This window comes from Sphaerodactylus townsendi, linkage group LG01 (assembly GCF_021028975.2).
Source record: "Sphaerodactylus townsendi isolate TG3544 linkage group LG01, MPM_Stown_v2.3, whole genome shotgun sequence".
In the NCBI taxonomy this organism is placed as follows: Eukaryota; Metazoa; Chordata; class Lepidosauria; order Squamata; family Sphaerodactylidae; genus Sphaerodactylus; species Sphaerodactylus townsendi.
The window spans coordinates 44,531,777-44,556,449 of record NC_059425.1 but is presented as its reverse complement, the minus strand read 5'-3'; the positions used below and the strand labels follow the sequence as shown (position 1 = coordinate 44,556,449).

Genomic DNA, 24,673 nt, shown 5'->3' with positions numbered 1-24,673 from the left:
CCCTAAGATCTCAGGCAGCATCCATTTCTTAAAGGTCTAGCGCAGCTGCTTCCTTATTGGAGGTGTTTTAACTATCCTATTTCTTTACTTATTTATACTTCAGACTCTGAAATAGCATTTTGAGATGGCAGAGGACTACTCCCACCTTAATTTGAACATTAAATAATAAAACAATGAAGAGACGTTGTGGAACCTTAAAGCATGACAAATGTATTGAGGCAAAATCTTTTGGGCGCCAGAGATCACATCGCTGGCAGGGGCTGATGGGAATTGTAGTCCATGAACATCTGGAGAGCCGCAGGTTGCAGACCCCTGGTCTAGCATGATGGCAGAGGCTGATGGGAATTGTAGTCCATGAACATATGGAGAGCCGCAGGTTGCAGGCCCCTGGTCTAGCTGATAAAGGTTATGCCCTAATGAATATGCTTGCCAAGAGACTCTCACAGCTACCTTCTGATATCTGGAATATTCCAGCTACCACTGCCTATATCATTTCTTAGAGAAAACATGCTGAAAGTAACCTCTGAAGATGCCAGCCACAGATGCAGGCGAAACGTCAGGAGAGAATGCTGCCAGAACACGGCCATACAACCCGGAAACCACACAGCCCCCATTCTGAAAGTTTTTCAGGGAAAAGAATTTAGCTTTTGAGTTTCTGGCCCTTATAGTTGTCAAGGAAAACAGAATGGCCAGAGATTTCCAAGCTCCATGCAATATATGCACATGTGTTTAATGCGCTTAATTTGCTCAGTTTATACTGAACACACCCTCCGGCTTTTCTTGGAAAAGGATCTGAACAACTTTGGTAAACAATTTTCTTATTTTCTTATAGCTTTTGTCACACTACACAGCCCTTCTGTGAGTGTGTGTGAGTGCGCGCGCACACACACATATGTTCAGATCTGGCTCTGTTTTCCTTCAACAGGACAATCTTCCCTAGCTTGGGAGCAAAGAAACTGTCCAGGAACAAAGACTAATTCTGGGCAATTCCCCACGGTCAAAAAATCCCATGACACTCATGATAAAAATCCCGGCTTGGGCAAGGAGTCCCCACAGTTTCAGTGCCCAACTCGGCTCCATCCCGGCCCTGGCGTGCGCTCTTCCCCTCATCCCGCGTTTTTCAAAAACCAGCAGGAAGGTGCAACTTTTTGAAAAACACAGGCCAAGGCTGGATTGGTGGGGAGACACAGGGAAAATAATTGGTTTATTTTTCCCGCCCTAGGGAGTGATATGAAATGTTCCAGCCAATCAGAGCGCAGTGGGCTGGGCACAGAGCGCATGAAGCCTTTTTTTTGTGCGTATGTGCTGGTCGTGGCCATGGAGATGTGCTCCTGCAAACAGAGGGGGAGCAAGCGTGCATACATGCAGAGCAAAGATGGGGGTCGCCATGGCTGACACGAGGTAAAAAAGACTACCTGTGCTTCTATGAAGCTATGCGAAATTTAAAAAAAAAAAGCAGAGGGGAGTATTGTTCCTGCCCCAACACAACACAACACAACAGCCAATCAGAACGAAGAACAAAAGAGCCACAGAGCAGATCACAGGTTCGTGGGAAATGTTGCATTGTTTGATATCAGGATTAACTTCAAGCCCCTCAATAGATGCACGCTGTAGTGGGGAAGGAGAAACCGTGATAAAAAAGTGCTGTATCTTATTGAACCGAGGGAGAAACAGGTTTATTTTTTCAGGGGGGTTCGTCCTCTATCTAGAGAACTGCATTGGCGAGTACCTCTTCATGGACCAGAATGCTCTGGCACTTATCACCTATGATCATAAGTCTGGCAAACCTGCAGTTAGAAGGCTAAAGAGGAACTGCTTTTCTTGTCCTCAAAGCCACAGAGAAGCCACCATTGATCCAAACTCACTTTTTCAATCTCTTCCGTTTCTGAATGAGCAGATCTTCATTACACTGGAAAAGAATGCTGTGGTGCGAAATGAAGACTCTCAGCCGTTGAACACACACCAGAAGAAGGTAGTAATCAGGGTGCTCTTGCTCAGTGTACTTTAGGATATTCTGGCACAAAAGCAAGCAAGAAATGCTGAACAACATCCTTAGCCATTTGGGTATGAAATGGCATAACATAACACATGATATTACCATTGCACTTTAAGGCTATAAAATGGTATAAAATCTACCCATTCTGGGGCAACATGCTCTTGAGGTATGTAATTGGATACGTCAGATTTGGACACATGAAGCTCCCTTATACTGAATCAGATCATCCTTCCATATTGTTTACTCATACAGGCAGCTGCTTTCCAGGGCCTCAGGCTCTGATACACTCTTTCACATTGCCTATTATTAACTCGTACATTGAACAGGAGATGCCAGGGACTGAACCTGTTTCCAGAATGTCACCTCATTCAGAGCAGCTTTTAGACCAATAATAATATTGTGAAGCTTGACATCCACCTGTAAGGATTTGTGATACACTGTTTTCTAATGCACAACATTGAGAGACAGGATAATGATAGTTTCTAGGTCTTACCTGCAAATGAAAAAGGTATTCGGGGATACGCTGGACTATATGAAAGAAGAATATGTAGAGATCAGACCTGATTTCTTCTTCAATCTGTTGTTGAGGGGAAACAATGATTTTAGAGCCTTTATTAATAATGACTGCAATTCAACACAAGATTTATCTCAGCTTAGGCATCCTTGTTATCCTGTGGCAAAAATATTGGCCAGGTTCATTATGAAAAGTCTACACAGCGATATACAGTGGCAGAGCTTCAAGGGGGCATGTGTATGCGTTGCACCGGGCACCCGCCTGGGGTGTGTGAAAATCGCCCCCACCCCCTTCCCCCCTTGCCAGGCCTGGCCCCACCCCACCAGCCTGGTCCATTTTCAGCTGGCAGAAAGCTGTTTTCTGCGGGCTGGAAAAGGTAAGTGGGGGAGGGGCAGAGGTGGGGCCACGGAGTGGGGGAAACATGGAGTGCGCCCCTGGCCAGCTACATCTCTGGTGCTATATATTGCTAAGATTCAATGTGGCATAGCAGTTAGTGTGTCAGACTGGGATCTGGAAAACCAAAGTTTAAATCCCCACTCTGCCAAGATCACTGAATGATTTTGGACCAGTCAATCTCTTTCAGTCTAGCCTATCTCATAGGTTTGCTGTCAGAACAAAATGGAGGAAATCGGTTAACAAGATCACACTTACCTCTTTTAGAATGACGACATGGATCAAAGAGATGCATTCTGGCAAATCTCTCAAGTAAGCAACATAATAGTCCAGAAAATTGTTCTTAAAAGAAAAATTAAAAAATATTTATTAAGAATTCTTATCTATATGACTGACACTGATTAACTGATTATGCATGACCCTATTGTAGGCTAAGGAATACTCAGTTGGCAGAGGCAGAATTTCCTTTGGAATTATAGGAATGCAATGTTGGAATAGGCAATGTCTCATATATAAAGAAGAGAATATCTTGCAGGCGGCAGCAAGAGGACAGTTAAATAGGATAGTGGGTTCAACACCTTCTCTCCTGTTAAGTATCATTCCTTGTCTGTCTCCATATTGCTGCTCTCAGGGCAATATCCTCCTATTTCTCAGAAGTTTCACTCTCTCTGTTGCTCTTTCTCTCAACTAGTCATGCCGCAGCTAATCTCTCTCCTTCCCTCTCTCTCGCAGCTAATCTCTCTCCTTTCCTATCAAGTATGTTAGTTTTAGTTCTTGAATAAATCTTTTTCCACCCTTTAATCAGGTTGTGTACCTTTGCCAACAAGTAATGGATTCAGAACAGACATACTAGGTCTTGTTCACACAAGGTGTGTTGTGTTTTTCCTTGGTGGTTGCTGGAGAAGTGCAGAAGTTTTCAAGATTAACAGAACTCAAAATGTTTCAAATTTCAATCACTGCCCCCCCCCCTCCAGACAGTTGCCCATCAAGAACTTTCCCAGTAAGTTAAAGAGCCAGTCCACTACTACAAAATAGATCAGAAGCATTTTTCTTTAAGAATCAACAATCCCTTCCCCTTCCTTCCTTTTTACCACTCCCTTCCCTTTTCTTTAATATGAAAAGTTATGCTGATGAGGTAGTGCTGACAATTTCAAACCCCCATCTGTTGATGCAACACATAACTAGAATAAATTGAAAATGTTGGCTTTTTTTGGTTATAAAGCAGTAAGAAAAAGACAAAAATAATATTAAAATTCTTAATGCAACAGAAAGAGGAAAATATTTTAAAAATTACACGATATGTAGAAACATCAAATCCAGTTCGTATATTATTATCATCTATTATATATTTAACTGTTTTTTCCTTTAAGACCTTTTTGATATAACATAAAAAGAGAATTGTTAATGACTAGAGCTATGATAAAAATTAATTAATGTCAGTGCCATACCATATCAGATCTACTGAAGTGGAGCATTCTCCTGCTAGAAGGTAAACACAATTCTAAGTTACAGTCCGTTTAATGTGAGGGTGTCTGAACCAACTGTAGGAGGCAACACCTTCATTCTGTTTCTTCAGAAAATCATTAAAATATTTATATAATTTAAACTTGTCAGTATGAACTATTTGTTTTAAAAAGCAAATGTTCACCCTCATAATTTTATTCAATGAACATACCTCATCATTGGTCAATTTGAGAAAAATGTCTCCCAGGATTCCCTGTCGGGGCCAGCTGAGCACTCTCTCCTGAAGAGCATGAAGTAAATCTACGTGCTGCTGGGCCAGGTAGCGCAAAGAGTTTGGGAAGAAACTGAAGCCAGAAAACAGGGATTAGCTTAGACAAACCAGTTGTTTTTTTTAAAGACCAGAGAAATATATCTAAAATTAAATCCCAATGGAGGAAACTGTTTTCTCATAGAGGCTAAAGCAATGAGAAAGTCTCCCGGGCGCACTGAAGACCTTATCAAGCCCTTAACAACTTAGCCTGCCATAATTAAGAAACTACCCACTCTACCATATCTTACCACAATCTCTAATTCCTTTGTCAAGATTGTTTGGCCCAGGCTAGCCTGATCTTGTCAGGTCTCAGAAGCCAAAAAGGGACTGTAATGGCTAATACTTAGATGGGAGACCACCAAGGAATACCAGGATGACTGCCCAGAAGGAAGGCAATGGCAAACCACCTTTGTTAGTCTCTTGCCTTAAAAACCCTACAGATTCTTGTTTTGGCTGAAAGGCAGGCTATAACTCTTGTCTCACAAACACACTTGCCAGGTCACCAGTGGCAACATTTCTGTTGGAAGAAGAATCATTTCCTTTGTTCCCACAGGGGAGGCAGAAAAGAAAGACACATCAAACTGGCTTGCCTTCTTTTGCTCTTGGGCTCCACAGGTCATGGTGTGGAACCCAAGAGCCCATGGTGTACACAAGTAGAGCATGTTTAGTAGCACAGTTAAGCTGCTCTTGGGACAGAATAGAAGGCCCAGAACCACTAAATCTAATACCAACTTGGGTGTCAGTAGCAGTCTTGTGTATAGGGAGTGTGAGAGTTTGGCATGAGGAAGAAGTGGAAGTTCTACATGACCAGGAAAAATAGAACATGGGCATGTTGGTCAAGAAGGAAGTAGGGATTTGGTGATCAACAACAACGGTGGGGTACCCTACCAAGCCCAATCCACATGCCTGGATCCTTGCTACAAGTAATAAAGTACCTTCTCTCCTTAGTGTTCCTCTTCATTTCCACTCCATGCAACGTGGCCTTAATTTTTAGGATTAGAGAGAGGCTAACCACATATTTCCTTTCAGATTCTAGCAAGTCCAAAGCAATATTTTGCCTTTTAGCTTTGACAAAAAAAAGGGGCTGGTTAATAACAGTCATGAGCATTACTCATTCCAAGCTGTCATTACAAGAGAAATATACAAACATAAAACAAAGATTCAATTTATTTTGCATTGCAATTTTTTCCAAAATACAGCTGTCCATTAAGCACATTTTTAGAAGAAATTCATTCAGTTGTTGCCTAAACTGGACTATAATGCAAACAGAAAGTCAAGCGAGAAAGTACTCCTAATTCTCTTTCACAATGCTTTCTGCCACATTAATATGTGCAGGTGGCTCACCTATTGTGAAAGGCATTATTTAGCATCATATGCAAAACAGAGCAACGACCCCCTCATGTGATTATCACATCATTGCTTGGTTCCATAAAGCAACACAATCTCAGGGCAAGGAGGTTTTTTATATATTTATATTTGCCAACTACAATATTTATAACCCACATTTTCACTAAAATATTCTCAACTATCAGAAGGAGAGAATTCTACTTTCAGAGGCAAACTGAGTGAAACAGGGTCTTTTCAGCCATGGTGCCTAAACTCTGGAATTAGAAGATATTCTTATGATTACTTATGACTGTTATATAGGAATCCAACCCCAAGGTTCTGACCACCAATCTATGCTAATGTCTTCCCTCCAGCAGAAAAATGTGATGAAGCTTGACTATAGAAGAACATTTTAACTGCTTCTTTTTCAACAGTTGGTCAGCATCTTTTTTTTTAACATCTGATTGTTTATTTTACATTTATCTATGTTTTGTTTTAGCAAATGTATCCCATGTTTTTCAACAAACAAGAATGCCAAAAGGGATCACAGTCTGTCTGGTTAATTTCAAATGGATTGGATCTCAATTTCTAAAAAATACCATTAGGATAAGCAATTTCATTTCCCTATGGTTGGCTATAATGATTATATTCATCTTCCTTGAGAACTATTAAAGCCTTCTGCAAATCAACTACTGTCATTCTTACCTGCAATAGAAGGTTCTCTCAATACATTCTCTATTGAGCTATATTGATTTGGGCTGACTTCCTTTTGCCTGTCAATTTGTTCCTTTGAAATATGTTCATCATTCCACTCTTTACTGTCTTTGGGCTGTTTCCAGAACATGGAACCTTTTAACTGAGCATCAGTTGACAAGGAAGGTCTTTCTTCTGTATCCAGATTTGTTCCCGTGACTCCTAAAGCAGAGCATGATAGCAGGATTGATATGTGTTCCAGTAATCCCACATTTTATTTATTTTATTTCATTTATACCCTGCCTTTTTCCTCAGTGGGACCAAGATTACTTACTCTGTTCTTCCCTCTTCTATTTTATTCTCACAGCAACCCTGTAAGGTAGGTTAGGCTGAGGGAGAGTGTCTGGCTCAGTCATCCATTCCATGTCAGAAAGGGGATTCAAACCTAGATCTACACCAGGGGTCGGCAACCTTTACCACCCAAAGAGCCATTCGGACCCGTTTTCCATGGCCCCAAAGATCTACCGAGCTGGAGAGGCGGCTCCACTCACCTTTCCTTCCAGCGCTGGGAGACGGGGCTGCCGGGCAGGGAAACCCCCTCTGCCAAATGGAGCAGGCAGCCGCCTGCTGCATGAGGCAGAGGGGGGATGGCGGCTACAGCCTGCCAGGTGCTGCCGCCTCTCGCGCTGCGGGAGGCAGCAGCGCCGGGCAGGGAAACCCCCTCTGCTTGACGGAGCAGGCAGCTGCCTCCTCCATGGGGCAGAGGGGGGATGGCGGTTGCGGGGATGGCAGAGGGGGGGGATGGAGGCTGCTCTGGAGGGACCCGGCCACGCTACCCTCCAACCTCCAGGCCACGCGGAGCCGCAGTATAAGACTGAAATGCGGCTCCGGAGTCACAGGTTGCAGACCCCTGGTCTACACTGTACCATGTTGGGTCACAGCTCATTTTAATTAGTATAAAACTCATACTGGAAGGTACCTGAAACTGTACCGACTAATAGTAGTCTGGCTGACTATGTGGGATATAAATGTTTTAAATAAATAAAAAATGTGTGAAGGTTGTGAAACCAATGTACTAAATCTGAATAAAAATGTAAATGCCAACATAGCTAAGAAATGTATTGTTGAAGGCTTTCACGGCCAGATTCAACTGGTTCTGGTAGGTTTTCTGGGCTGTGTGGCCATGGTCTGGTGGATCTTGTTCCTAATGTTTCGCCTGCATCTGTGGCTGGCATCTTCAGAGGTTACACTTCCCTCTGTGATACACCTCTGACGCACAGCCCGAAAAACCCACCAGAACCAATAGCTAAGAAAGACTTAAGGACTGAGAAGGTGGTCCCAAGTTTCTGGAGCAGGATGACAGTATTGAGGTGGTCTGGGTTAGAATTGCAACTACTGCCCACTGCTATAACTTTTAGCAATGAATGTCAGTGGTTAATGAAGATCTCTATGAATTGGCCTAGATTAGAATGTATTAAATGCAGCAAAGATTTCAACACCTATCGAGATCACAACCCATCAGCCCGGGGGGGGGGGGGGCGGGGGAGGGGATTACTTTGAAATCATAGAAACTTGGTGAAACGGCAATATGAACAGAATATGTACATTTGAGAAATGGGGGAAAGCAAACAATGCTTTTAAGGAGTTTGGTTATAATTTGCCAACATTAAATAAAATATGGATATTAACATTTAGCATACCCATGCAGAGGCATGGGGATTCAGGTTGAGATCAGAGCTCTGAGGAAGAAGCTTGACTTTACCCCATGCCACTTCCAGATACAACAGGGATGATTTGTGTTGGGGAAAGACATAGGAGAAAGGGTTACTCCTCCTTTCTGCACCCCAGTCTCAATCCAAACTGGGTATCCCATAGCTGTTTATTAAGTTTAACATACACAGCCTGATCACAGGAAACTCTCTGCCCCTCCCAAGGTGGCTCCATGACTTACCTTTCACATTTCCTTCTCCCCGGGCCAAAGGCCTATAATCAGAGACTGAAGAGGAACAGCAAAAATCTTTGAGCCATATACAAAAAAAATCAGTAAATACCCAAGTACTTCTTATATACTTCTAGGTTTTCTTTTTACAGTGCATTAAAACAGAGCAACAAAGCATCACAATTCAGTTGTTTCCATCGTTTTTGAAAAAAATCTGCTTTACTACAAACTTTTTGAAAAAAAATCACAGCAAAGCTGAGGTGGCTGCCATGTGAGCAGGAAAGCCCCCCTCTTCCCAGTCCCAGCCCAATCAGCCCCCACCCCACCCCCAGCAATCATTCTTTCCCTTGCCACCAGGGGTAGTTTTCGGAGGCTTTTTTAAAATTAGCAATTGTTATATCAATTCAACCTTATTTCTATATGTCCATTACAAATTTTAAAACTCCTTGGACCTGCCCAAGTGCCATTTACAAGCCCCATTGCCACTGCACTGAATTGACAGCAGCTGTGGCAATGGGGAAACAACCTAAATCATTTAAATGTCAGTGTCTAACAGTATTAATTGTATCCATCTGTATTTACTGGCATCTCTTCCTTCATTCTGCAATTCAGGATAATATGGGCTATTTCAACCTGCATAATATTGGCACTGGTTCTATGGAAGTTGGAGGAAAAAGCCCAGGTGAAGGAATTATCATGATATTGTAAGCTGCATAAAGTCTACAGCAGGGGTCTCCAACCTTCTTGAGTTTGTGGGCACCTTTGAAATTCTAACACAGTGTGGTGGGTGCAGGCCACAAAATGGCTGCCATAAAATGACTGCTGCAGGATGTGGAGGCAACTGTAAAATGGTTGCTTTTTTCAGTTGAGCAAGGAAGATTCTTGTGCTGCTGTGGCAGTTGCTTTCTTAAGCCACATTTTTAAAAGCCAATCAGAACCCTTGCTGGACAAAAGCCCTACCTGCCCAATTCACTGACGGGAGCCCACTGACGGGAGCCCATGAGTGCCACATTGGGGACTCCCTGATCTACAGGATAGCAAAGTGTATTCAGTCAAAGAAAATAAATACCTTTTTCATAAGTTGCATTGTGCAAAAGGTTTACAAAATCTTCATTAATTAAAACAGGTTCTGGGAGGTTGAGTGACCGAAAGGGACTTCCTTGAAGAGGTGTAGGTACTGTTTGTGACCCATGCTCCTCCTTTTGTATTCTTCTGAGAAAAAAGGGGAAAGGGGAAGCAAAACAACCAAAACATACATTTGGAGTACATGTCTGATTTAAGGTATAAAGTGGCACAAACTGATTTTCTATCCAATAATCTTCTGGAGCCTCGTGGCACAAAGTGGTACTGCAGACAAAGCTCTGCTCACGCCCTGAGTTTGATTATGATGGAAGTCATTTTCAGGTACCAGCTCAACGTTGACTGAGCGTTCCATCCTTCCAAGGTTGGTAAAATGAGTACCCAGCTTGCAGGGGGTAAAGTGTAGAGGACTGGGGAAGGCAATGGCAACCCACCCCATTAATTTAGTTAATAAATGTGATGTGACATCACCTGACATCAAAGGAGATTACCTTTACCTTTTTAAATCTGATGTACTGCAGACAAAATTGTACCCTCTCCAGGAAGATGAAGAGGCACAACCACTTTCCACACACTCATGCTAGAGATCTGAAGTTTCTTTTGAAGATATAAAGGAGACTCTCGGTAGGAAATGTTTCCAAATTCTATTTTTTTACCTCTTACTCTAGCTTCTTGGAGGTTTACGGGACTCTTTTCTTTTCTCTTGCTGCAACTGCTCAATTTTCTGCTGCATTTCTTCTTGCTTGGTACTGATTTCCTCAATCATGGACTTGGCATCATTAAGCTCCTCCTAATTCAAAAGAGAAATGCTGACATATGGCATGGGAAAAGTAATTGTGGAAAGTTTGTTACAGGTTGCCAGGAGTGATGTATTTTTATTCTCAAACAGAAGGATAAGTAGAAGGCAGAAATTACTGGGGTGACTAATGATTGATTGCCAAGCTAATTCCTGATGTGTTTTGAAGATGTGAGTTCTTTTTCAGGGAAAGCTAACAATGATGATATAGAAGTGATGACAACCCAGCATATTACTCCAAACTTACCAAAGTGACAATAGCATATTAAGTGATCCCTGAGGACTTGTTTACCACAGTCTGAACTCAGCTTAGAGATATACATACTGCTAGATCAGTACTAAATCTTATTTTGGCTCTTTCATGAGAGGGAGATGTGGCTATCTTTATTTTTTAATGTCAAATCTACATCTATTGATATGTATATGTTTCACCCTTCACATTACAAAAAATAATAATGAATTGTTTTTTCCATAGTTACAGTTCCAGGAATTTAGGTATGGGAGACATGCTGAGGATATTATAGTGCATTGCTAGTTCACAGATGCCCCCCCCCCCCCAAACCAGCTGGCTTTTCCCCATTTAAGTAAACCACTTCAAAGATCAGCAAAACTGGTTACTGGAGAGGTTGCAAATGAAAACATGCATACATGTCTACATCTTCAAGGGATATGGTAGGACAGTGGTGGCGAACCCATGGCACGGGTGCCAGAGGTGGCACTCAGAGCCCTCTCTGTGGGCACGTGCAAACAGAGTGCCCCCCCTACACATCTAGGCTGGCCTGGGCCGCTGGGCTCGATTATTAACATTAAACCTAAGACCTAGTTGTGGGGAAGCAGTGTAGGTAACCCTGTGAAGTGCTGGTAAACCCCACTGATTTTCATGCGAAGAACCAAAGCATGATCCTTTACCTGGGAGTAAACTCAGTTGCTGACAATGGGGCTTGCTTCTGAGTAAACCCTCCTAGGGTCGTGATTCACTCGTTGGAAGAGTTGCACGGCTGCTTCAAAGCAAAGCCACCGACTACCACCAAGATTACTCCCAAGTAATGCACGCCTCGGAGCCAACTGTTTTTTCTAAACTAAAGCCTCAGTGTTCAGGTTAAATTGCCATGTTGGCACTTTGCGATAAATAAGTGGGTTTTGGGTTGCAATTTGGGCACTCGGTCTCGAAAAGGTTCGCTATCACTGTGGTAGGACCACCTCTTCTAATCCTCAAGCTATTTGGATATGTATGGCCTACCTTGAAACAGTTCAAGGAATTCTTCATCTCTGCCACTTTCTCCTCCATTGCGCATCGACAACTTTGAACCTTCTCCTCAAGAGCATACTCCCCATGCTGAATTCTTGAAAGTTCCTGCATTGCTTCGGTGAAACCAGCTTTAAGTTCAGAAGCCAAGGCCTGCAACTGAATAAACCGGAGTGAATAACAGTTGTGAATGCCCCAAACATATGGAGCATCCCCCCCTACTCCACCAACCTTCTGTCACCCTAAAAAATGTCCTTTTTTTATTGTGTCTTTTCACTGGACACAAGATTCTCAGACTACCATATGTTCCATGACCAGAAGAAACAAGAATGAAATAAAATGTTAGAATAATTCCCCATTCAGATAAGCCCTATTCTTGAGCCTCTGGAGAACTCACACCTTTTCTTTGATGAAAAGGCTTGAGGAGCTGGCCACACCTTTCCAGTGTCTTTACCACCACTATGAGGGCAAGGCAAAACTACGTGATGAAAAAGGAAAGATTTCTTTGGTCACTGGTTTAACGTCATATATCACGTTATAATTATAACAAGCCTGCACACTTTGTGATCCAGAAAACTGAACTCTGCCTACTGGCCATACATCATGGTCTTGCAGGGGCTTCACACACACCCTGGCCAGTTTTGTATCTCTAGGCAGAAAGAAAAAAAATCTTATTGAATCTCCAGTGGGGTGTTTTCCTTCCCACCAACCCCCAAACCCCCGTCCTGTGACTTGAGCCCAATGGATGGCTTTCAGGTTGGTGGGGAGGGGTTTCTTTTTGTTGCTTTTTGCTTCCCTGTATCACTGGAAAGCTTTCTGGAGGCAGAAGGCAGCACCACAGCAGTGCCGTCCCTGGTTGCCCCAGTGCTCTGGATTGGGCTGCCCAGGTAGTCAAATCCCAGTTGGGAAATTCCTGGCAATTTAGGGACTGAATCTGGGGAGGATGGAGTTTGGGAGAGGGATAGAGCTCTGCAGGGATGTGATGCCGTAGAGTGTACCTTCTGAAGCTATCATGTTCTCCAGGGGAACTGATCTCTAGTCTGGAGATCAGCTATAATTCCAAGAGAAGTCCAGACTCCACCTGGAGGTTGGCAACCCATCTGGAATTCCATAGACTAAAAATCAGTTAGAGCAGTGATTCTTATAGCACAATCCTCTTGAGGGGTCCGAAGCGAGACTGGAGGTGGTACAGGGCTATGCTGGCACATTTGCCCCCTCCATCAGCGCAAGGGGCACCACCACCAGCAGAGGGGGCAAAGGTTCTGGCAGGCGGCCACCCCTCAGCTCTGCAGCGGCAAAATCTGGAAATCAAGGCCACCGCAGTTATGAACAATCTCATATTTTCATTGTTAATTATTTTTATTTGGCTAGTCTTGTGTTTGCCTCTGTGCATGTCTTTCTGTTGCATTTGGGTTTTTTTACATTCGATATTTAAAATCCTACTAATTCCTTAAATTTTGGGGATTATTTGGAGCATTTTGGGGATTATTTGGAGCATTTTGCTCATTTTTACCTGGGCAATCTGTGTTGAAGTGTTAATCACTGGCACACTTTCAGTTTCTCCTGTGGGAATAAAGAACTTCAGTCAATTAACAGGAGTTATTAGGCTTACTATATATAAAATGGGGGCATAGTGACTTGCAATCCACTTTAGATGCAAATCTTCCTTTTTCTGTTCTAGAACATACAGTTCTGCTTTGAAAATGCCACACCTTTTGCACGATCTACTACACTTATGAACAAAGGAATTTCTGCTATGAAATATATATTTGGTCAGATTCAGATTCATTTCTTTAAGGTCACAGACCAATAATAAACGTGGAATAAAACAATACAAGTTCCAGAATAATAAGATGAAGGACATTCCAAGGAAACCATAACATTATTCATGATTTATTATTTGCCATAAAAAATAGAAAGTAAATATAATTAACCATGAAAACTTAAAGGTAAGATTATTTAAATCCAAAAACATTTCTTACATTATAATAAAATTTTGTTTTAAAATAATACATGACCAAATTTGCCACAAGTTTTAAATAAATCCAAATCTGAATTTATATTTGATCCAGTTTTATTCAGTCTTTGGGAAGTGTCTAATGCTGCCAGCAAAGCTGTAGCTATGAAGATGCAGTAATGTGAAAGGAGGGGGGGGGGGAGCAGCTCAGAACTGATTTTGTGAAGTATAATTTCAATAAACAGAGTAATGGAGTGGTTGAAATTGTAGATTTTTGCTGCACAAGACTAACCAACCACCTTGCCAAATATAATTTCTTGGTTATCCTGAAAGATCTTATGCAACAGTCCAAAGTAAATCCATCCATCTCACTTTGCAAACTATATATCAAAATCTGACAATGGAAGTATTAAGTACCCAGAGTTACAGGAGGAATGCAGGGGGTTGTCAACTTCCAGGTGGTGCCTGGAGATCACTTGGAATTATAACTAATCTCAAGACTACAGCGACCAGTTCCTCCAGGGAAAATGGCTCCTTTGGAAGAATTATATCTCACTGATACACCTCCTCACCCCAAACCGTGCTCTTTCTTGACTCCATCTGCAAAATTTCCAGTAATGCCACAGCTTGGGGTTGGGAAGTCATTATTCTGTAGGGCTAAACTGATTCTGAGGATTATATATAGCAGTGATGGCGAACCTATGGCACGGGTGCCAGAGGTGGCACTCAGAGCCCTCTCTGTGGGCACGCCTACCCTGAGCTCATCATGTGGGGGCCCCCGGAAAATCACCCCCCCACACATACACCTAGGCTGTCCTTTACCTGGGAGTAAGCTCGGTTGCTGGCAATGGGGCTTGCTTTTGAGTAAACCCTCCTAGGGTCGTGATGCACCCATTCGAAGTGTTGTATGGTTGCTTCACCAAGCTTACTCTTGAGTAATGGGTACCTTGGAGCCAACCATATTTTCTAAACTAAAACCTCAGTATTCAGGTTGAATTGCCATGTTGGCACTTTGCAATAAATAAGTGGGTTTGGGGCTGCAATTTGGGCACTCGGTCTCGAAAAGGTTCGCCATCACTGATATATAGGATATATAGGAGTCTGAACAGCACAAATATAATGTCTTTAAGAAGTCATATAAAGCATTTTGGGAAAGGAGTTCACACAGCTCTCTTCCCCACACAGCTGTCTTCCCTGAGCCTTTGGGGAAGGCGGTATACAAATATAAATAATAAATAAAATAAATAAAAAATAAGTTCAGCCCATTATATTTCTCTCAACCGGGGTTTTTCAAAACTCACTAAACTCACTAAACCAAACCTCCTACTTTCATTTCCACTACTCACACCTGCCACTTTGTGCACTACAGGAGATTTTCCATGGAGATTCTCCACAGAGGTTTCCTCTACTTGTAGCTCATTCATTTGCTTTTTTGCTGTAAAAATTAGATGAATAAAGTTTGTTTAACAAAGAGATCCCGTGCACATGTAGTTTTTCTCTCTTTTTTGAGGGAGATGTCTGTGAAGCTGCATTGACACAAATATGCACACATTGCAGCTTCTCTAATTGTGTCCATGGAGAATCTCCATGGAGGATCTCCTGCAGCACATAAAATGGCTGGCACCATTGTGAGACTGACAAGAGTTCTGTTCAGCAGGCGGGGGGAAAGATCCATTTTGACTGACAACTCTTTGTGTTCTCCTGTGACGTGGGAACGCAAAATCCCAAAATCGATCTTTTTATAACGTTCTAAAGATGTTATATTTATGCTGTGCGGAATCCTTTATGGACTCACAGTTTGGCTAATGTCTTTAAGGCCGTTTCCACACAGCCAGCTGAGCAGGAGTGCATCAGCATAATTTATGCTGATGCACCCCCGGGGACCGTTTGCGTGGATGGTCCCGTTGGGGACACAGCCGATGGCGCAGCCTTCACACAGGCTGCACCGTCCCCAAACAGCTCTTATTTTCTCCTGGGTTTTGTCGCGTTGTGGAGGCCAGGGGACACGCCCCCAGGGCCAGAGTGACAGCTCTGGTGTCAGAGGACAGGAGGCATGTCCCCTGGCCTCCACAACGCAATGGAAGCCAGGAGAAGGTAAGAGCCGTTTGGGGAAGGCAGGGGGGAAACGACATTCGCACAGCGTTCTCACAGCAGTGGGTGGAAGACGCCGCTTTTGGAAAACCTCGCTCACTGTTTTTTTACTGTCCCTGGGCGCTGTTATTGGGCTGTGTGGAAACAGGCTAACACCAAACTGTGACAATTTCCCGAGGGCTGTATTCTCTGTTTTATATTTGCTCCTTGCATTTACAGGTCTGTTATTTATCTATTTGATTCAAAGGTCATGTCTACACCACAGACTTCCTGATCTGAAAGTAACTCCCCCCATTCCTCCTCCTGAGGTGAGGGGAGAACTATTAGGATTTAATGTACAGTTTGTAAGGTTCTTTAAGGAAAGTCTTGTCAGTTAAACTGGCATAAAATCAACCAAGGTGTAGATCTGCGCTATTGCCTGCTTGGGGGAAGTACATGGTAGCAGGAAGCAAAGGTTGGGGTGTTGTGGATTTGCCACAAGTGCTCATGAGCCATAATTGTCTTTCAGTTAGAGAAATTAGATTCTGAGGTGACAGAGCCTAAGATTCATTATCTTTCTCCTCAGAGACCTGGATTTCCTTAAGAAACAGGGCACTTTGTAAAAGTTCGCTCACAGAGCTGTTGTCCTCTTTCAACTAAAGATGATATAATTCCTCATGGGAGACTGAAGCAGGAAACAAAAGAATATGAAAACTTTTTGCTTCTCTGTTTCCCATTACAAATGGGGTCTATTCCCTTCTCTGCCTCCTAAAAAACTATATTTATCACACTTCCTCTTTGAGAGGCTCACAGCTATAGATGGGATTTTGAAAAGGGTTGACATGCTAAAAAGGGAAATAATGTTTTCTTCAGTCAAAGGATTTTGAACTATTTAAAACTTCTGCATCAGTCAGACTGTGGGTTAATCTAGATTGGCTCCTCTAATGGACAGTAGTTGTCCAGGGTGCTGGACAGATAGGGATCTTGTAGGCTGTTTCCGCATGGCACAATTATACCCTGTTACAATCGGTATCTTACAATCCGGGTCTATTTTATCCCAGTTTCTCCCTTTGCATGGCTGCCTGTTTCTGTGAAGGAATTGAGTGAAGACTGGGAGGAAATACTCCAGTTTGTTTTGCATGAGCCCAGGTCTTTTGTAAATTACACTGCAAACATATCCGTGCATCCACAAACATCCCCGGTGTCCCGCATACTGATTGGCTGTTGATTTTGGGGGGCAGCTTGAATGAATGTCTCTGCCCTGCCTTTTGAATTGCTGAGACCCGCCTTTACACCTGCTCACATCACAGTCCCACTCATGTTTTCATATTTTTGTGGAAACGAGAGACACACCACCTCCCATGATATCCCCACTAACATTTGGCCCAAAGTGTACATCTCCCTAGCTATGCGCTCTGAGCAACCAGTACATGTGCAGAAAAGAAAATGGAGACATTTTGAGACGCCACTCCTGATTAACCCAGGTGAAATGGGACCCAGTCAATACCATGATCAGAAAACATGCGTGGGGGAATGTTTCAGGAAGGGTGGGCTGCAACAGTCAGTGGCTCAGCAGAGTTGAAAACTGACATGACGTCAGATGAGGAGATCAGGGGAGCAGGCAATGGCAGTGGGGTGATCAGGCAGCTGGGTAAGAAAAAAACTGGTTCTGCTCCCTTGGTAGCAGGTTCAATGAGGGATTTTTGAAAAGAATTGCCAAATTGGCGATTTTTAAAAAAATCCTGGGATGAGGGAAATATCGTGGGACAAACCCACTTTAGGACTGGGAACCGTGCGAACTTCTTGGCCAAACCAGGATATTCCTCTTGCTCAACCCTTGATATTTGGATCGTGCAAAAACAACCATAGACTGAGCCTAGGACTTTTTCTTGGAAAAATGTGCTTTCCATAGGTAGCTCTATCATGTACTGTCAGACCACTGGCTCATCTCCTGGGCTGGTAGGAGTTTTCCAAGGCTTCAGGTAAAGATAATTCTGTCCTGCTACCTGAAATCCTTTTCACTGGAACTGCTTAGAACTGAACCTGAAGCCTTATTTATGTATGGCGGATGCTCCACCACTGAACTATGGCTCCACCTAGATTTTTTAGGGGGAGGAGAATTTTTTTTGTTTTCTTATAAGATCTGAAGGAACCCCAACGCTTGGGGTGAGGAAGAAAAGTTTGTCATAATAAATAACATAATGTTCATTTTTCCTAATAATTATGATGGTTAAAAGAAGAATTGTACTAATTTCAGCACTTCAAACATCTCAGAAGTAGAGAATGTTTTCTCAAAATTTTCAGAACTGGGATATTTAAACAATACAAGCCCAACCTTTTATCAAATTATGCTCTTGTATCTATTTATAAAATATTCATACTAATTTTGCTTCTGTAAAAATGCTCGAAGTTGCTAGCAGCGTATCATATAATAGTAAAATCACTCCAACCATCAGACACATAATTAATCTTTTAAAAGCATCATGCAGCTGTATGAATTACAAGCAGTTGATTTAGGATGCTTTGAAGCTTTCTGGCATAGAAAAGTAATAGTTTTTCTAAAAGTCTAGGATTGAGAAAAAAGTTATTGGTAGGAGATCTCAAAACTGGGTAGTCACATAACCCAAAAGCCTTACATGGGCCTCCACAGATTTACACAGACTAATGATATTTGGGTTAGGATCTTCTTAGAATTTAAAGCATGTTGAAGCAGAAGCAGCATCACGACACATGTTCAAATAATTATAGCTGTGGGGACAGGAAATTTCAGCTGATGTTGGGCCTGCTGATTCAGGTAGTACTTCTGCCTTTCTCAGCATTGTTTTTGTTTGCTTGTCTACGCTTCACTTTTCTCCCCAATCTGGGAACAAAGCCTCTCGCATGAATTAGGCATCTAAAATTATACCTTGCTACACTCTTAGCTGTACCACTTGATACCACTTGAAAGGTCACATGATGTAAGATCAACATTTGCAATTGTTCACTGCAGGGGCATACTGCCCACGGGGACATGGAGTATCACATGTCCCCGAGTTCACGGCTTCTAATCATGTGGGGGGGGGGCTGTGCTCGCTGGCTCCAGGCGGTAGACCTGGGTGCCGTTGCCAACCTCGCACTCCTCTGTGAGATCAGCAGATGGCTCAATCTCCCCCCCACCCCGTATCTAAGGGAAATGGAGTCGGGGGGACACTCAGATTTTGCCATGGGCTCCATTTTTCCTATATACGCCTCTGGTTCACTATATCTAGAGAAGACATTTTAAAAAGCAGTTCTACAAAGTTCACTCAAAGGTTCCACCATTACAAGCAGTCAGTACTGAACGGGGGGCGGGAAAGCAAGTGTACATTCAAGCCAACTTATGGGGAACCTCAATCCATCCCAGTGTTTTTTGTTGCGAAAATTATTTGAACTTGTTATTAAAAGTGGTCAGTTGCAGATGCCTTCTCTCATTCGAAATGGCTGCCACTATCACAAGGAGTATGGTCGCCCTACCCTTCTGAATTCCTGTTTACAACCTGCCACCCACCCTATTTGAAAATTTCCCTGCCTGTGTCAGCCTGTGTCGGTTTCGGTGGACAAGGTATTCTCTTTTTTTCAGTGTCAGCTTTTGTTTAAAGGGTTGTAGTCTTCTACAGGTAGTGTTTCTATGAGACATGGAATGAAGTCATTGCCAGCACCTCCCCTCCCAACTTTCCCCAAGGGCTGCTGCTTGCAAAACTATATTTTGTATTCTGAAAGGTCTTTATATGTCTGTTTCAGAATATACTTTACCTGCTTTTCTATTGGAATCCATGCCTCTTAAAGAATTCTTCAGTCCAATCAAGATGCCAGCCCTCTCTTCAAAGAGCTTTTATTGTTTGCAGAAAACTCTAAATGTCCCATGATTTCAGAGAATTTAACATGTGAGTTTAACGATTAATCAAAGGATCCAACTCCTATTTTCATTGGAGGAAAAAGAATAATGGAGTTACTAATCTGCTCTTTGCCTGAAATGTCACATTCTGGAGACAAAAAGGAATTACTTCACAGCATATTTCCGGGCTGAGGGCTTAGGGTTACATCTGTAGCAGAGTTGTTCTGCTGTATGAAGAGGTTCTACAAAAATAATCTTCCTTATGCCAGGAATTAGCCTCACTCAGCCATTTTGCAGACAACATACACTATTCTTTTCTGTGACATAAGTGCCAGGCCAGGACTAAAGGGGATGTTGCTCAACTAGCAATGCCCCATGGATCTCTTATTCTTGCATAGGGATGTAGAATTTACCCAGCTGTCCCTAGTCCTTAAACTCTTAATAAGGGTAACCTCTCCAGCATTGTTATACCAGCCCCAGCAGAAATAAGAACTTACTATCACTGCTACCACCAGGAAACTAAATAGAAATGCCAATTTGGTGCTTCTGGAATTTAAAACCATTTTTGGCCCCTTCTTTAAAAAAAATGACCCCAGATTTTTTTGGGCCACTTACCTTGTACCTATTAGCATGGACAAACTTTCAATATTTCATATAGGTCAGAATGACCACAAAAAAAACCAATTTAATGAAAAGGGGGAAAAAACTTATGTGTAAATAAAACCATTTATTATAAAAATAAGAGTAAGAATGTCTCCAGAAGTACCCATTTTTACATGACAGCTTTCATTCTCCTGAATCCAGAGGACTGGAAGTTAGAAAAATTTGATTTACAGCCTTTTGCCTAACTGGAGAGACTGTTTTGAGTTGGCAGTGCACACATTAAAATTTATCTCCCATGTCTATAGTTTTCACCCCATAAGCTACTTATGGGGTGTAACTATACCACAGAGGGAAGACGATGAAAGGGCAGATGAGAAAGTAGAGACATTCTCGTGTTGTCAGCCTGATTCTGCTGATCTAAAAGCTAGTTAGTCACGGGGGGTTGGACCATGACATTGCCAAGAATGTTGTGAATTGAAACAACAGAAGTTCAATATTTTTTGTTGTTGTTTTGCAAAATGTAGAAGCCAGTGAGATTCTCTTGGAGCCAGATAATAGAGAGACCTGTTTCCTGACTTCTGTAGTAACCCAGGCTACCAATTACTAAGCCCTTTTTTAGGTGCCGGTGGTTACAAAATACCTGGAATTTTGCACCTCTGTTAAAGGGAATAATGCGCTAACAGTGTGGAACTAAGCAGAGTTACACTTTTCTAAGCCCATTGACTTTATGGGGCTATCCATGCTTTTGGAATTTGAGAAACAGTGAGCAACACTAACAAAAATGGCTGCCACAAGGGCAGTTATAAAAGGTTAGGCGGTTCTGAGATAAGCATCCTCCTTTGATGGGGGCAGCTACTTAAGATGGGCATTCTCTGTGGATCCCAAAACCTCCTGGTCTTCTGAAGCCTCCTGCTCCAGTGAGGTGATGAAAGCCAAGATTAAATTAATCATACTATCCCAAATTTATGAAATGATATAATACTGGAATTGTAATTCGTTTAGGCAGGACTTTAGAAGTGAACACAGGTACTCAGGTAGAGATGATCCAAAGTGCATGTGCGTGTGCATGTGTGTGGCACATCTACATTCAAGTTGTACTGCTCAAAACACATGGTTAAGCAAAATGAAGGATTAAGAAGGGAATTTCAGGGTGAGTTTCTAGAACACAAGTTGTTTGAGGAAATTCTGAAAGGAATTACTTTGTTGACCCCCAACCAACAAAGTTTCAGGAGAGACTATTGTCAGTTTTCAAATGTGTCTGCACATCTGTTTGGTATTTTCCACTATTCCTCCTATAAGAAGCTTATGGCAATATGCAAGATTCTCCATTTTATTTCTATGAGGTACATGGCAGACTGGCTGCTGTGGGTTTTCTGCACTGTGCGGTTGTGGCCTTTGTAGTTTTTGCTCCCAACATTTTGCCTGCACCTATGGTTGGCATTTTCAGAGGCGTGTCATGGTGAGATGTGTCTCTCTCCATGGCACAGTGAAGCACATCTGACTGGGACATACCTCTAAAGATGCCAACCATAGATGTGAGTGAAATGACAGGAACAAAATCTACAAGACTGTGGCCACACAGGCTGGAAAACAGCCAGTTGATCCCAACTGTGAAAGCTTTCAACAGTACATAGGAGAGTTAAATATTTGCACGAGAATCTCTTTTTACTTGAAAGAGTATAATTCAGAGGCACTAAATTGCTAACCTCTCAGGTAGACTAAAAAAATTCTAATATATGTAGAAAATCATTTTCCTGCCATCTTGCCCACAATGTTTTATATGTGAAAATCAGCAAACCTTAGAGCATATCATCCTGTTATGTTCAGACTGATTTTTTAAATGGCATCCACAGGCAGCTCCTGTTTGGTTTGATATGGGAAGGAAAAACCCTATATAATAAGGAGGCCGGGGGGGGGGGGGGGGGAGTTGTTTTGTAGCATTCTTGCATACTTAAAGACCAGGTAATCCTCAGTGATTTCAATTATGCAAGGACATTGTTGGGTGAGTCTCATTTTTCTTGTGTACTGACAAGTATTTCCCATCTTGAGGTCCTACATTTCGCCTGGAATGCAAAGGAAATGTTCTAGGAAAAAGTCCCATTGAATAACATTTGATTTACTTCTGGGTGGACCTGCTTAGGATTGCTCCCTAACGTACCATTCTGATAATTGGAGAAGAAACGTCCCAAAATGCAGGTATAAAAATAGTCTAAGGTGGTAGAATAGACCTCTGATGTTCAAATAATAGCAAGGAGGCCAGCCTCCAGGTAGGACCTGGGAATCCCCCAGAATTACAGCTCATCTCCAGACTACAGAGGTCAATTCTCCTGAAGAAAACAGATGCTTTTTGGGGGGGGTGGACTCTCTGGCATTGTACCCCACCAAGATCTCTATCCTCCCCAGGCTCCACCCTCAAATCTCCAGGAGTTTCCCAACCCGGCTCTGGGTATCCTACCCCACACCCCACCCCTCACCTTCTGCTAGTGCCTGAGTTGCTCCTGGACACTCTGCCACCTGAGAGGACCTGATAACCCTAATAGGTTGGATCCAGCTACATGTTTCAGTCAGCCTCACTCAATTTCCTTTTTGGACACAGCCTGTATCCCACATAGCTTTTACCCGCACAGACCCACCATGATCCCAAAATGACCTTTTCGGTGGTCAAAAAGGACCCCTTTCTCTCTCTTTCCCCAGCGGAAAAACTGGCTTGATTCAACCCAGTATCTTCCTGCTTCTTAGCGCTAATTCATCACCTAGAAATTATATATCATCAACTTCATATGATTACGAGAAAAAAAATCTTAAATAAGCTGTATGAAATGAAAGTAGAGTTTACACTTACCCCAGACAGCTATGTTAAGCTTGCCATTTCTGTACTGATCTATCGCTGTTTCAGAGACTTGTCTGAGCTGGAACACCTCTGGTGCTTTCTGAAGTGGGTCTGTCACATGCTAATCAACCAAGCATATCTCATCTAAAATTTTCTAATTATGCAATTCTCAGGTTGCATTATGGAATCCCTGGTGGTTAACACAGCTGTGAGTGTAACATGATGATGAACTGATAAAGCAGTGGTGCTATTTATTAAACTTGTCCTTTGCTAGCAATGTAAAGCTATGAGCTTAGCTGTAGCTTGAAGCAATGCCCTTTGCTTTTCAAGAGGAAAGGGGTAGGCAGCAGGAGTCACAACTCATACTACTGTAGGAAATGATGTGACCTACCCTCAAAACAACCTACTTTCTATTGCAAAAGACACGGCTGGCCCAAGAGAATAGCAAGCCTGGACAACTGTCAGGATCCCAAGACTGGCTGAGGCTTAGTGGCCCAAAAACTCCAGCATTCTCATTTTGCAAAGGTCACCCAGGAAGGTCAGAGGCAGAGGTAAACCATCTCAGTTTATACATCCCAGCTCCTTTTTTGTTTTAGGCTCTTTCAAGTGCACCTCAAACATACTGCAGCTGGCATTGACCAAGATATCTAACACTAATGGGTTTGAAAGCCAAATGCCGATTCAGCTGGAATTTCTGAAATTCAGTGCTGGGACTAAATCTTATAGTAGTACTTGAACATTAAAATGCCTTCAATCATTGCATTTTGTTTGTTTATTTACTGACTTTGTTTGCTTTTCTGACGAGATTCCAGCCAGATTTCAAAACTGGAATATATAATAATAGTAATGTAGTAGTAGTAGTAGTAGTAGTAGTAGTAGTAGTAGTAGTAGTAGTAGTAATAATAATAATAATAAACAAATAAAAACAGTATATAGACATAATAACCACAATGCAACTGTAACTCAGGGTCCAATGGGGGGGCTAAAGAGCTCAGATTTTCCATATAAGGAAGAAAGAGCTCCATTCCCTCAGATCCCTCAGAGGCCTGTCACTGGAGCCAACCTACTTCATAGAGTTCTGTTGTTATGAACTATATTTGCACATTTCAGGAATGAAAATATTGTATTAAACATTGAGAAGGGAATATTGCATTTATATTGATTGACTATTAGTTTGTATTTTGGTTTCCTGTTATAAAATGATACAATGGGTGCTATATACATGATTCCCTCACATCTGTTAGAGGCCTGTAACTGGAGCCAACCTACTTCACAGAGTTCTGTTGTTATGAACTGTTTTTGCATAGTTCAGGGCTACCCTTGAAGGCTTGACAACCAGGAGAGAGGGCTCAGCAAAGAACAGCAAAGCTGCAAGTCTTGTCCCACCAATTGAGTGCCACAGGGACACGGAAGTGCTAGAGAAAATTGTGTGGGCACCTCGTAAGGGGACTTTGAGACCCTGGTAGTCTGTTTTGCACAACAGGCCAGAACTATTACTATTACAGGTCTATCAAAACTAGGACAAAGAGGCTTAGAGACAGCTTCTACTCTAGAGCTGTGGCTATGCTAAACTCCGCGGCTTCGTGTTGATGTGTTTGGGGCT

General features: G+C 42.5%; 1 protein-coding gene across 1 annotated transcript in view; it reads right to left on the bottom strand.

The window, feature by feature from the left end:
* ARHGEF33 (Rho guanine nucleotide exchange factor 33) overlaps window positions 1–24,673 on the bottom strand; it is a 33,538-nt gene that overhangs the window by 8,089 nt on the left and 776 nt on the right. Inside the window, 12 exon segments of the mRNA XM_048504777.1 lie at window positions 1,866–2,014; window positions 2,490–2,573; window positions 3,162–3,245; window positions 4,579–4,711; window positions 5,613–5,742; window positions 6,709–6,918; window positions 8,648–8,692; window positions 9,705–9,844; window positions 10,372–10,505; window positions 11,752–11,916; window positions 13,271–13,320; window positions 19,556–19,631. Of these exon segments, the coding sequence (XP_048360734.1) occupies window positions 1,866–2,014; window positions 2,490–2,573; window positions 3,162–3,245; window positions 4,579–4,711; window positions 5,613–5,742; window positions 6,709–6,918; window positions 8,648–8,692; window positions 9,705–9,844; window positions 10,372–10,505; window positions 11,752–11,916; window positions 13,271–13,320; window positions 19,556–19,631 (1,400 nt within the window).